Here is a 14,249-nt window from a genome sequence, read left to right on the forward strand (position 1 = left end):
CCTCCCAAAGTGCTGGGATTACAACTAAACCAATTCTTGTATAGACTCTCGACTTTTTATTTAAATAAAAGTGATCCCAAGTGTCTGGCAAAAGCAATGAAAAAAATCCTTGCCTAACGTATAATGACTGCTATAAACACTTTTTCAAACACAATGACCAGCACACAATCAAAGATAAGCAGGCATACAAGGAGATGAAACTCCTTGAGAAATAAAAGATACCATAAAAATGTTATAGCACTCTGGGGTATAGTCACTATGCTTACTGCATCCAAAGAAATATATGCAAAATCTAAAACTTCTGATAGGGAACTAGAAACTAGAAAGGTGGCAAAGCATATCTGAAAAATAACTAAATTGAAAGTCTAAATAAAAATGAAAAATCTAATAACGAAAATTTAAAACCCAGGGAATACAGATTAAAACCCATGGAAGAACAGATTAGAAATGAAGACTAACTTAGTTCTGGAAGGTAGCCTGAAGAAAATATTCAGAACAAAAAAGATACAAAAAGATGAAAAAAACACCAGAGAGGCAAAATACACAGAGGATTCAGGGAGAAAATCTAACGTTGTGTAACTGAGCTCCCAGAAAGATTAAGCAAGAGAATAGGGAAAAGCAGTATCTGAAGAGAGAGTAGCTGAGAACTTGCTAAAACTGACGAAAGACATCAAGTCACAGTATGAAAATGCCCTATATACCCCAAACAAGAAATGGTGCAAGAGGGAGAGGAGGAGGAAAATAGAAACAGAAAGAGACAATCATCTAAAAGCCAAAGACAAAATGAAAACCATAAAAACAGCCTGAGAAACAAATGACCAACAAAGAAGGAATAAACTGCAGCTGACTTCTGAATAGAAACAAGTCAAAATATTAAAGAATCTCTCCACAAAACTTATCTAGAATTCTATATCCAGCAAAATATCTTTCAAGAATGTAGGTGAAATAAAGATACTCTCAAACAAGTTAGAAAACTTGTCAATACTAGATCCACTCTGAAGAAATACTAAATGGTATCTTTAGGCAGAAAGATAATTATTCCAGATGGAAGGTCAGGTAATGTAAGAAAAAATGAGGAAAATGAAATGCAGTAAGTCTAATTAAATAATAACAGCAGAAAACAACAGAAATACATCTGTGGGGTTTAAAACACGCATACATCTTAAAACAAGGCAATAATGAAATAAGAAAGGAAATTGAATGTAAATGTTTTTAAAGGTCTGGCATTATTTATTGCATTATTTAGAAAAAGGGTGAAAGTCTCAACATTACACTTCGATAAATCAAGTATACTGAAATTTAAGTAAACACTAAAGGAATAGTACAAGAATATGTAATCCCAAGCTAAAAAATGAAAAAACAGAAAACTTATTTTTAAGAAATCAATTCAAAATAAAGCTAAAAAATTTAAAATGAACATAAAAGAGGTGAAGACAAATAGATTTTGAAATTAATTTTTTTTTTTTGACACTGAGTTTGCTCCGTTGCCAGGCTGGAAGTGCAGTGGTGCGATCTTAGCTCAGTGCAACCTCCGCTTCCTGAGTTCAAGTGATTCTTGTGTCTCAGCCTCCCAAGTAGCTGGGACCACAGGCGTATACCACCATGCCCAGCTAATTTTTGTATTTCTGGTAGATATGGGGTTTCACCAAGTTGGCCAGGCTGGCCTCAAACTCCTGGCCTCATGTGATCCACCCACCTGGGCCTCCAAAGTGCTAGGATTATAGGAGTGAGCTATCAAACCTGGCCAAAATTAATTTTTAAGTACTATTGTCAATAAAGGGTTATTATAGGCCAATTCATTAATTTTTAATATGGGCAACAGGGAAATACACAAAAAACATCTAGCTCATACATATATACCTAACTTTTATAAATTTTAGCCTGCACATCTATTCAATTTTTTTTCCATTGTGACTGACTTCAAAATCTTATTTCACCTTACCTTATCTTACCACAGATATGCCAGTGGACGGACATTAAATGTCCAAAAACCAAATAAAAAGAAACAAGAACAAAAAACCTAGAGCCAACTGACTTACAAATATTGCATTAATTCTGTAATAAAATATTAGCCAGGCAAAACGGCTCACAACTGCAATCCCAGCATTTTGGGAGGCTGAGGCAGGACGACCGCTTGAGCCTAGGAATTCAAGACCAGCTTGGGCAACATGGAGAAACCTCATCTCTACCAAAAAAATACAGAAATTAGCTGGGCATGGTGGCACATGCCTGTAGTCCCAGTTACTTGGGAGGCTGAGGTGGGAGAATTGCTTGAGCCTGGAAAGCGAAGGCTGCAGTGAGCTGACACTGCTCTACTGCAGGCCAACCTGGGTGACAGGGCGAGACCCTGTCTGAGGAAAAGGAAAAAATAATAATAATAATAATAATAATTTGCCATCACTGATCTACATAACATTACTAACAGCAAAACTAATACATTAAGAAGATCAAAAATAATATTCTTTCATTTAGTTCATCTAAAATGTTACTTTAAATTTTTAATTCACTGGCTGACTCAATGAAAGGAAAATTCCAGGATAAAACTGTAAGTTCTTCTACACTCATGTCAGTAAGACCCAGGTGCAATGTGTACCTCTATCACAGAATAACTAAATAATCTCTTTAGAGCTAAGAACACTTAAAACCAACATATGAAACTCCAGAGTAACTCTTGATCTTTCTGTAGGCAAATGAAAACTACCTGCCACTTACTGAAGATTTGTATTTTAGGATAGATTGCTACACAGTTTTGTGAGAGGTGGTCCAAGCTCTTCAAAGAGAAAATGGAATCAAAAGGAAACCAAGACTATCCTGATATTACAAAGCATATCTGTAAGTAAATCAAAGAATATTTCATTTAACATTTAATCCCAGTCTTACAGCTATCGAAACTAACAAGTAATCCAATGCAGAGTTACAAAAGTGGACATCAAAGTGTGTCAAGAGTCACTTGCAGGTCTGGTATGGACACAGACAAGTAGGATTCCCCTTCTCTAATGGCTATGGAACAAAGCTGAGCTGCTTCATTCAGATGATCCAAGAACAGTGCCAAGAGCCTTCTCTACACAACCAACAGTGACTGCTCATGGGCTATGGAGGGAACTCATACAGAAGCATCTTATTTAACCTTCCCAATCTCTTCAGAGACTGTGAGCAAGTTCTTCTCTCACCCCCCAAGCCTCCCACACACCCGCCTCCTTTTTTCAGCCAGCTATCTCCTCCTCATCTTCAGGTCTTACAAGTTGCTTCCTCAGGGAACTTGCCCTGACTCCCTCAAAACCAAGTCAGGTTCCCTAGGTATGGGTTTTATAGCTCCCTGTACTTCACACCAAAGGACTCATCCCACGTGTTGAAAACGAAGTACCTAACACAAAGTCCTGGGGTACACAGAAGGCACTCAAAAAATAATGGTTGAATAAACACGTTGGAATTTACGATCCTCCCCAATTTTACAAAGAAACGAGCTTTTAAAAACTGAGTCATTTGCATGAGGTGATACAACCTGAAACTGGCCTAGCCCAGCTGAGAACCCAAGTCTCTGTGGCTCCAATTTCCGTGCTTAAATCTCATGTGCTACATGGACGTGGGCTGCAAGTTGGATTTCTTTCCAATTATTCTTCTTATAGTGACTTCCACTGTAAATACAGGTGTCATCTTTTAGGGGAAAAATGAGTCTCTCAATATAATGAATCATATCTGACAATGAACGATGCTTTTTTTTTTTTTTTCTTTTTTTTGAGACAGAGTCTCACTCTATCACCCAGGCTGGAGTGCAGTGAAGCGATCTCCGATCACTGCAACATCTGCCTCCCAGGCTCAAAAGATTCTCCTGTCTCAGCCCCCAGGTAGCTGGAAATACAGTCATGCACCACTACCGCCCAGCTAATTTTTGTATTTTTAGTAGAAACGGGGGTTTCAGCATGTTGGCCAGGTTGGTCTTGAACTCCTGACCTCAAATGATCCACCCGCCTCGGCCTCCCAAAGTGCTGAGATTACAGGCATGAGCCACTGCAACCCGCCAGTCTATGCTTTCCGAAAATCACATTGAAGGAACAAACTATAACTTTCTGGTAATTAGAGGTCTGCATTGCACTAGTTACAAAGTAAGAATGGTTTAAAAAAAAAAAAAAAAAAAACCGTTACAGTGAAATTGTGAACATAAACCAGAATTGTAATCATTTGTCTCCTTCTCTCTACCTGAAGTAGCAATTCCCAAAGCTATCCTATTCTACTACATCAACATTCCTCACACTTTCCAATCAGAGTAATTTTGTTTGTTTTCAATTTGCTACTAGCTTGAACTCATTGGCCTCTTTTTCACCCATCTTAGCTAGCTACAAAATGTAACAAGAACTTGACACAGATGTGCACACCGTGGCAAAGATGGACCAAGGAAACCCTTGCTTGGCATTGGCAACTCAGGTTGGATCTGCTGGGGTGGGTAGTTCTCTTGGTTCCCTATAATGCTAGAAGATGATTAAACAAAACTAACAGTGCCAAATCTGACACTTCTACTTACAGGCTTGTTTAACCAAAGTCAGTCCCCAATAGGAGCTATTTGCATGTCAAAACACTATTAAAACCGGTAATGGACTAGTCTTACCAGAAACAAGTACAACAGAAAGTCTGGCTGCATAGCTAAAAACTAAGTAGGCACCAAAACTGAGGCTCAGGGCTCAAATTCTTAATATTTGGCAAACGATGTTTCTTTGAGTGCCTTTGCAACAACTCATTAATTATTTATATATATATATATATAAAATCAGCAAAGGCATTTCTGTTAACTAAGGATACTTGTACTTGCAATTAGGATTTCTTCCTTTAAAAGTTAACTTATACTTGTATTAGTGTTTTTTTTTTCTATTTGGACATATTTTAATTGGCTATGTAGAATACAACATGGCATCAACATCCATTTTAAGTAATGAACTACACTATGTTTACAAACGTTGTTATAAAAGAATGGCAAGCCAGGAAATATTTTTGTTAATTTTAGGGTCTGACTGAACCAGAAATAAAAGCAAATAAACCACTGTTCACTTGCTGTTGGCTAATTTATTCCTATTAAGATGACTTCAGGAAAGAAAAAAGAACACTGACTTCCCCCTGAAGGAACTTCCCAGAGACTCAATATGGGAGGGAGTTGGCCGGGGTGATCTCTAAAGTTCTGTGTAACTTTCCTAAGCTATGAAATATTAAATATCCCAAAGATGTAATTATTTTTATAAAAGGATTAATATAGGATTGAAACCATTTTCTTCCAACAAGCAACATACTTAAGACGGCGTCCTCACTTTTTTTTCCCATTCGTCTCGCATTATTTCCAATGACTGGATATGGCCCCAGTTCAACAAGCCTTCCCAGTCCAAAGGAAGCAAGCTGAAGTCTACTGTCTAAAAAGCATCTATCTGCCGATTAAATGTCGGGAAAGAAAGGGATAAGGGTGGGGGGTGGGGAAAAACAACATTTTCAAATCACAGAAACGTGCACCCATGGATTCATACGCTTCCCGCATTTTCTGGCAGTAAAACACCTGCGAGGAACCGTTCTCTCTCATTACAAATGCCGCACCAGCCTAGGGTTGTGAGCGCCAAACTATTTTGCAAACTTTGCAAAGGCGCACGGATTTTCAAGACTTACAAATCCCTCATTCGCCCCATCCTCCCCTCGCCTGGTCCAAACAAAGTTCCGCGGCATCAAGGCAGTCATTTAAAGGCACGAAGTTTGCTCGGGTCCTGCCCACTGGGGCTCGGGAGACGCGACCGAAACTTGCGAGGGAGACGCGCCTGGCCGGGACCGCGGCTCGCTCTGGGAGGCCGTCGCCGGGTTCCACCCCCGGGCCGCCCCACACCCCGCGCGGCGCCCCCAGCCCGCCCATCGCCCCGCAGACCTCACGCTCCGGGCGCAGGGACACACGGGCAGCCCCCGCACTGTGCCCGAGCCGCCCCCCAGGGCCGAGCCGCGAACTGCAGCCGCGTCCTCTCCTCCCGGGGCCGGGAATGGCGGCGTCCGGCTCCCTGGGGCCAACTCCGAGTCCCGGCCCCGGGAGGACGCCCGCGGAGCCCGCCGCCGCCGCCAGCCCCTCGCGGCGGGAGCTGAGGAATGGAAGTTACCTCAGTACGGTCCCGAATGCGAGACTGTAGGCAGCGGGCAGAGCGGGAGGTCCCGGGCGGCCGAGCAGGTCCAGCGCGGCGGCGGCGGCTACCGCAGTGCCCTCCGCCCCATTGTTTCCCTTCCAAGAGGATCCCGGCGAAGCCGAGCCCGGGAACCAGGAAGTTCCCCGGCGCGACACCTCCTGCCGCCGCTATGGAAACGGCCCCCGCCTCCCAGGGCGGCTCGCCCGGGACCCCGCCTCCGCGTCGCCGGCCCCGCCCGCCTCACCGGCAGCCGCCAACCGTCACCACAGCGGCCGCGGCCGCCGCCATCTTGGCGCGGCCCCTTCCCGGCGGCACGTGCGCGCTGCTCCCGCGCTCCCGCCGTGCGCGCTCCCGCCCGCCTCGGGGACGCGCGCCCAGGACTGCAGGTGTCGGGAGCCCCTCGGCGGGAGGCGGGCGCTGGAAGCTCGGGAGCCAAAGCGGGACTTCGAGGCACGCAAACGAGCGGCATTGGCGTGCGCAGCCGGCAGGTCAGAGAGTAGCAGAGACGTAGGGAGGTCAGCTGAGTAGGGGGCGACAGGATGGTCTGCGGAGCCAGCCTGGCTTTTTTTTTTTTTCATCTCTGACTCAACTGCTTACCAGGTGTCAGCCCTTGGAGACGTTTCTCTGTGCCTCAGTTTCTTCATCTGTCAAGTGGAATGATAATAGGACCTGCTTCATGGGGCTGTCCTGGAACAAGCAAGTGCTTGGTAGTAAGTGCAAAGCAATCATCTGCTCAATAAAGTGCCATTGCTACTGACACGGGTCACACTGCTGTCATTTTTCAGGAACTTAGGCTAAGCGTTCACATCAGCACTACTTTAAGTAGGCTACTGTGTAGATCCCATTGCTGCTTCAAGCTTCTCAAATGTTCATCACTGTCCCATCTTTCTGTAGGTCAACTTTCCTTTTTTACATCGTGGAAATTGTCAAGAGTTTTAATCTCCAAAGCCTCCCATTAAGGGGTGCCATAAAAAGATGCATGATGTAAACTTCCCAAAGTCGTAATTAGCTGACAGTTAAATGATTGATTCAATCGAAGCTAGAAAAGTTAGGGTGTGCAAGTAACTAAAAGGCTTCCTGTCCTTGATTCCAGGAACTAGAATTACTGAACCTGGCAACCCTGCACTGTGCCTTTTCTCTCTCTTTTCCAGCTGGTGAAAACTGACACAGAGAAACTGAATGCTGTGCCCAATATCTCACAGGAGGGGTGGAAGGAGGAGACAGGGTCACAGGCCCTTTGCTAGCACCCAAACTTTAAGAACTGTGACTCAGATTAGGTTTTAGTTGGTCTCTAAGGCTCCTTCTAGCTCTCAAGTGTGGTAATCTTAACGACAGGGATACCCAGCAATACAGTCTGAGAAATTCATCCTTAGGCAATTTCGTCATTGTGTGAACATCATCGAGTACATTTACACAAACCTAGATAGTAAAGCCTCCTACACACCTAGGCTATAAGGTGTGACTTATCGCTCCTGGGCTACAAACCTGTTCAGCATGTGACTATACTGAATACTGTAGGCAAGTGCAACACAATGGGAAGAATTTGTGTATTTCAACATAGACAAGGTAACACATTGGGCTATAATGTTACAATAGCTATGACATCACTAGGCCATAGGAATTGTTCAGCTCCATTATAACCTTGTGGGACCACCATTGTATGTGCAGTCTATCGTTGATCAAAACGTTGTTACCACACGACTGTGTATATGCTGTTTAAGAAAATACAAATGTGTACTTCCCTTTGAGGCTTCTTTCATTCGTTTAAAGCGGGTTTGTAAAGACTAGTATTTATTTTTATGATCCTGATACAAAAATGGCATAACTCATTTAATATATGAATTGAGGGGCTAAAAGCAGACTCGAGTTATTTTCAACAACCAAATACTTACCAAAAGTTATAGGACTCCCAGGTTAGCAGTCACCTAGATTGGACTATTCTCAATTCCTGACAGGAAAGAGCCCTCCCTCATATCTCTTTGTAGCCCCTGCTGGACCCAGCAGATTGCTTTGCATATAAAAAGTCCTCAGCAAATGCTACTGAATGAAATTGCTATGACTGTGGTCTCCCATCACTAAAGGAGACCTTGGAACCACAGAGATGCTCAAGAGACATCAATCTTGGGAGGCCAAGGTGGGCGGATCACTTGAGGTCAGGAGTTCAAGACCAGCCTGGACAACATGGTGAAACCCCGTCTCTACCAAAAAATACAAAAATTAGCTGGGTGTGGTGATGTGTCCCTGTAGTCCCAGCTACTCAGGAGGCTGTGATGGGAGAATCACTTGAACCTGGGAGGCAGAGGCTACAGTGAGCTGAGATCGCACCCCTGCACGCCAGCCTGAGTGACAGAGAAAGACCCTGTCTCAAAAAAAAAAAAAAAAAGACATCAGTCAAGGGACATGATTGCAAACATCATGGATGAGAACCCCAAGTCACTAGTTAATGAGTTAATGGGATTTTGGATGGACAACCCTGGCCCCAGGCTTACTTGGCAAAATAAACTGGAAATTTCGGATACATTTTTTCCATAAATTATATGGCTAATTTTAAAAACACTATTTTAGACTTCATTATGAGCACCCCTGTCTCAGTTTTATACTTTCATAACAGCACTCTGACTCTATGGTATTATTACAGTTCAGAAATACCCCAATTTTTTCCCCCAAGTCAAAGTGTCAACAGTGTCACCTCACCTGTACTTCGTCAATCCCTGCTCTAAACAATTATAGCTAGATTATATTCACTCTCTGATTATATTTACTCTAACATGACATGCCAGATATTAAAATACCCTTCAACTGAAGGGAGGGTGAAAGCTGTATAGCAGGAACATACCAAAAAGTAAAAAGAAGTGTGGTCTAATGATTTGTGTTACCATTTAAAATATTTCACAATACCAAAGGTTAGGACCACCTCTCGTCCATCATCATGGAATAAGAGAGATGGATATTTGCATTTCATTTTTGCAAAAGTTCTGTGTTATGCTAATGACAATATTTAAAATGTTGCCAGTGGTAAAAGTACAGGTTTAAATCCCCCACAGGCTCCCATAATAACTAAGGCCAGAAGTACAATTTGTGGTGAGGACATACGAACATAGAACATGGAGGAAAAAAATTCTCCAAAGCAAATTATCCATATCCTTCACTGTCATCTTCAAAATATGGATGAAAGGGTCAGTTCTTTGAGTCTCCTGTAAATTGAGACTTTGAAATGTGAATCCATGGCCATTTGATCCATTTAATTTTTTAAAGAGAGGCAGTTCCCTAAGGGAGGGATTTTTTTTTTTATTTTAAATAAGGCTGTGGAAAGCATTGCAATGCTCATATTCATGCTCACCAGCCATGGCAATTTCTGAAATCTCATGAGAAGCCAATGCTCTTCTATTGACTAGGAAAGTCAGCTCCAATGACACTGCATAGAACTATTCTTTATGGATAACAAAAAAAAAAAGATCAGTCAACATCTGTGTATAAGTGAAAAAGCAATGGGTAACCAATAGCCACATCCACACTGCTCATACACAAAGCTTTTTGGGGTTTGGGGGGGTTTTTGTTTGTTTTTTTTTAATAGAGTCTCGCTCTGTCACCCAGGCTGGAGTGCAGTGGCACAATCTGGACTCATTGCAACCTCCGCCTCCTGAGTTCAAGCGATTCTCCTGTTTCACCCTCCCAAGTAGCTGAGACTACAGGCATGCGCCATCCTGCCTGGCTAATTTTTTGTATTTTTGGTAGAGACAGGGTTTCACTATGTTGGCTAGGCTGGTCTGGAACTCCTGACCTCAGGTGATTCATCCACCTCGGCCTCCCAAAGTGCTGGGATTACAGGCATGAGCCACCGCGCCTGGCCCAAAGCCTTTAAAAAGAGACGTTATTGATTGCAGTGTGAAAAAGAGGAACCCGTGAAGAACTGTGAACCCCGTAACATTGTACATAACACAGTTTATTACCTGTAACTCTGAGGTTGTATTATTTATTGGTGTGCTGAGTTTCTTTCTGACTCCTGTCTTTAAAATGTACATTCCAGGAGACTGGGAAACTTATCTGCCTTCTGCCCTTCTCTATTCCTTGGTCCAGATCAGTATCTAATACGGAATTAGCTCCCTATAAATATTTCTAGAAAAAATGAAAGGAAGGAAGGTGAAAGGGAGGGAAAGAAGGAAGGAAGGAGGGAGGAAAGAATGACTGAAAGAAGGAAAGAACAAAAATATGCAAACATGTATGTTTTCTAGGCAGAAAGTTCCTAACTTTTTTCATATGCTCAGAGGGGTCTGTGACTCACAAAAAAAAAAAAAGGACTGACTGCTTTTCAACTACAAAAGCTGCCTCTCGTGATCTCCTCTGCTCTTTTGCTCACAAGACACCCTGTTCCTGATTACATACCAAAATAGTCATCATGGTTTGCCAGAAATCTGTAATGATGTTGTATCGTTTGAAAAGTGTCCCAATATGTTTTTACAGCTTTAGAGGATTTCTTCTGCCTGCTCAACTTACAGTTACCATTCTACAACTATCCATTTGGCCATCCCTTAGACGTCATGCCATTTATTTATTTTTTGTTAAGCGGAGTTGTACTAAAAAGTATTATAAGATACTTAAAAATGAAGTAGAAGTTCATGGCATTTTTGTCTCTGTTTTAGAGGGATAAAACTCTTGCCTCTGTATATATGACCTTTGAGTTAACCTTTAAACCCTTGTGCTCATAAGTCTTTATAAATTGTGTGGCAACAGTTTTCACAGATGGCCTCCCAGTGAACTGTGCCTTCCAGTATTCACCCCCTTTTACATCACCCTCCTCTTGAGTCTGGGCCAGCTCTGTGACTCACTTTTCACAAGATTGTGGGGGAAGCGATGCTGAGTGATTTCTAAGGCTAGATCCTAAGTTTTGCGCTTCCACCTGGGCCTCTGAAATACTTAGCGCACTCGCTCCAGCAACTCAGGTGCCATACGAAAGAAGCCCAAGTCACATGGAGAAGCCACGTGTACCTGGTCTGGATGACAACCTCAGCTGAGTCCTCAGCCAACAACCAGCATTCACTGCTGTTGGGCATCCTGAATGTCCAGCACAATTAAGTCTTCAGATACCTCAAGCCCCAGCTGTGTGACCCCATGAGAGATCCCAAGTGAGGATGTCTCAGGTGAGCCCAGTCAACCCCGTGGAACCATGAATGTCATAATAAATTGCTGTGTGAGGCTTTTGAGCTTAGGGTGGTTTGTTACACACCTGCAGACAACTGGAATGCATTGATTAAAAATACAATGCTAAGGCCTTCAGCATGGTTTAGCTAAAGCTTTAGTAAATAATTTAATCAAAATTAACAGAAGTGATGTATAAAAATGTCAAGTTATAGAAGAATGGAGTGAACTGTAGCGGATCCTAGGGTATTCAAGGGCATTTTTTTTCCCACTAAATTGCTACTTTTGTCTAAGTCTTTTCTTTGAGGTGGGGTCAACACTTTGTGAAACAACATAATGACTTCCATCTCTTGGAGTCTGTGAAGTAAATATACTTGAAATTGCATTTGACTTCGATATGAAATAAGTCCTTGCCCACATACTTTGGCTAAAAAAGGGAAAGAAGTGGTGGTCACAAGTAGCCAGGCTAAAGAATCAATGAAAATGAGACAATAGATGAGAATAGGTATATGCTCAGCTTTTCTTTTCTGTTTGTTTATACTTCATGAAAATTACAGGTCCACAATTCCTCATCCACAAAACTCTGAAAACCAAAAGTGTTTTTCATAAGTTGGGCACCTAAACTCTTTTGGTAGCAATAGAACTTTCCTTTGGCTATTTAGGGTCTTTATCGTATTTAATATGAACACTCATTTTGTTGCAGAAGTCTTTGTTTCATGACAAGGTGCTGGCACAGATCCCACTTATGACACCTGTAAACAGTACACAGTACGTGTGCTGTGTCACCCTTCTAAAAATCAAAACTTCTGATATCTGAGACACTTCTGGTTTAGACCTAAAGAAGACTCTATCATAGACCTGAAGTGAACTTTATTGTACAGGGAGGACAGTAGAGTGTAGAGTAATCAAGCAGTCTCTGGAGTTAGACCACCTGAGTTGAAATCCTGGATCTGCGGCTTGCCAGCTCTGACACTTGGATTGGTTGCAAAACCCTCTACCTCAGTTTATTCCTCTGCAAAATACAGAGAGTAAAAGAAATGACTTCATAGGGTTCTTATGAGAACCAAATGAGATTATGCATATAAAATGCTTAGCGCAATAACTAATAGTTAGTAAACATTCAATGAACATTATTATTATATTATTATTAAAATGTCAGTTGTTCGTTTTTGTTTTTGTTTTTGCTTTTAGAGACATGGTCTCACTCTGTTGCCCTGACTGGAGTACACTGAAGCTCACTGTCACCTCAAACACCTGGGCTCAAACAATCCTCCTGCCTCAGCCTGCCAAGCAGCTAGGAGTACAGGGGTGTGCCATCATGCCTGGCTATTTTTGTTTGTTTGTTTGTTTGTTTGTAGAAATTGGGTCTTGCTTTATTGCTCAGGCTAGTCTCAAACTCCTGGCCTCAAGCAATCCTCCCACTTTGTCCACCCAAAGTGCTAGGATTACAAGAATGAGCCAATGGACCCAGAAGAAATGTCAGTATTTTGTAAATTCAATGAAACAAATAATATTTAAATGAGAGTTCAGCCAGGAAAAAAGAAAAACTACTCAAGGCATCACCAACAGGAAGATATTCAATATAGGGAATCAGATGTATACAGAGTATTTGGAAGGAGTGAATAGGCAAAAGTTGAGAAGGTAGCACTACTAATTTCAGGTTATTCCACATCAGCTGTGGACCCAATGTCAGGAAGCTGCTGTACCCAGAGATCAGAAATTGCAATAAATGATAGGTAATCAATCAATCACTGTCCATGTCACAACTGCTCTCCTTGCAGCTCAGAAGCTGGGGACAGCCAGGGATGGTCTTTGGGGTCTAGCTTCACTGCCAAAGTTTATATTGGTTGGTTGGGCTCGGTGGCTCATGCCTGTAATCCCAGCACTTTCACAAGCCAAGGTGGGCGGATTGCCTGAGCCCAGGAGTTCGCGACCAGCCTGGGCAACACGGTGAAACCCTGTCTCTACTAAAAAACTAGCCAGGCATGGCAGCGTGTGCCTATAGTCCCAGCTACTCTGGAGGCTGAGGCAAGAGAATTGCTTGAACCCAGGAGGAGAGGTTGCAGTGAGCCAAGATCACACCACTGCACTCCAGCCTGTGCAACAGAGCAAGACTGTCTCAAAAAAAAAAAAAAAAAAAAAGTTTATATTTGTCAAACCCCTTGTGTCAGCTGCCCCTGTCGCAGGAAGAATGACATGCTCCTTCATGCTCCTTGCGTCTTCCAAATCCTTGAGTGCACCTCACCAGCACAACTAAACCTTATTGGAACTGTGCTGGGAGGAGATTCTGGGAAATGCAGCTCCAGGCCTCCCAGCCTCTGTGATACACATAACACCCTAAACAAATAGTCATTTCATAATAGTAGTAATTTACACTTGTATAGCACTTTCCATAAAAGCTCTGTAAGGTAGGCAGGAACTGTAGCTCAAAGTTGCAAGACTGGCAAGAGACTTAGATCCTCATATCTCAAATCTAGGGTGTACTTTTTTTTATGTCAGTGTGTCCTATTTACTCATCCGAGTTCCACTTTCTCCCTCCAAATCTTCATAACCATTTATATTATTGTTTATTGTTTTTCTTTAAGTTGACTCACATTTCTGTGTAAATGAAGAGGAAATTTTGCATCACAAAGTATAATGCAAATCACAAAACTGTTTTGCTGCATAAATGGAAGATAAAAGTAAAAATGAACACACTGAAAGCCAAACAGTGATATTAAAACCAGTTTAGTAAAGGGGTCTGAGCCTGAAGCCTGATCCTCTTTCTTCAAAGGTGCGATTAGCATGTGTTAGAGATGTCACTCCTACTAACAGCGAACACCCTAACTGCAAACTGAGACTCATTGATATATTCACCAGAACTAAAGGGTGAATAAAATCTCTGAAAAATTAAATTTCTCACTGTGTGAGGCAAGGTTAGTTAAAGCCTTTGCCATCTTATCTACCATCAGTAGAATACGTCTTACGCTTTGGGTA

The 14,249-nt window shown here is 42.3% G+C and overlaps 2 protein-coding genes across 2 annotated transcripts in view; one reads left to right on the top strand and one right to left on the bottom strand.

Moving 5' to 3' along the window:
* The window catches only part of USP6NL (USP6 N-terminal like), a 156,469-nt gene extending 150,247 nt beyond the window's left edge, over nucleotides 1-6,222 (bottom strand). Inside the window, exon 1 of the mRNA XM_008002254.3 lies at nucleotides 6,114-6,222. The gene's annotated coding sequence lies outside the window, so the exon portion shown is untranslated. The remainder of the gene's footprint in view (nucleotides 1-6,113) is intronic.
* On the top strand, nucleotides 5,420-7,126 carry LOC119618766 (uncharacterized). Its single transcript, XM_037983088.2, has 2 exons — nucleotides 5,420-5,583; nucleotides 5,716-7,126. The coding sequence occupies exons 1-2, from the start codon at nucleotides 5,420-5,422 to the stop codon at nucleotides 6,635-6,637; spliced, it is 1,086 nt and encodes a 361-aa protein (XP_037839016.1). The 3' UTR covers nucleotides 6,638-7,126.
* The last annotated feature ends 7,123 nt before the right edge of the window (nucleotides 7,127-14,249 follow it).

The sequence above is a fragment of the Chlorocebus sabaeus genome, chromosome 9 (assembly GCF_047675955.1).
Source record: "Chlorocebus sabaeus isolate Y175 chromosome 9, mChlSab1.0.hap1, whole genome shotgun sequence".
In the NCBI taxonomy this organism is placed as follows: domain Eukaryota; kingdom Metazoa; phylum Chordata; class Mammalia; order Primates; family Cercopithecidae; genus Chlorocebus; species Chlorocebus sabaeus.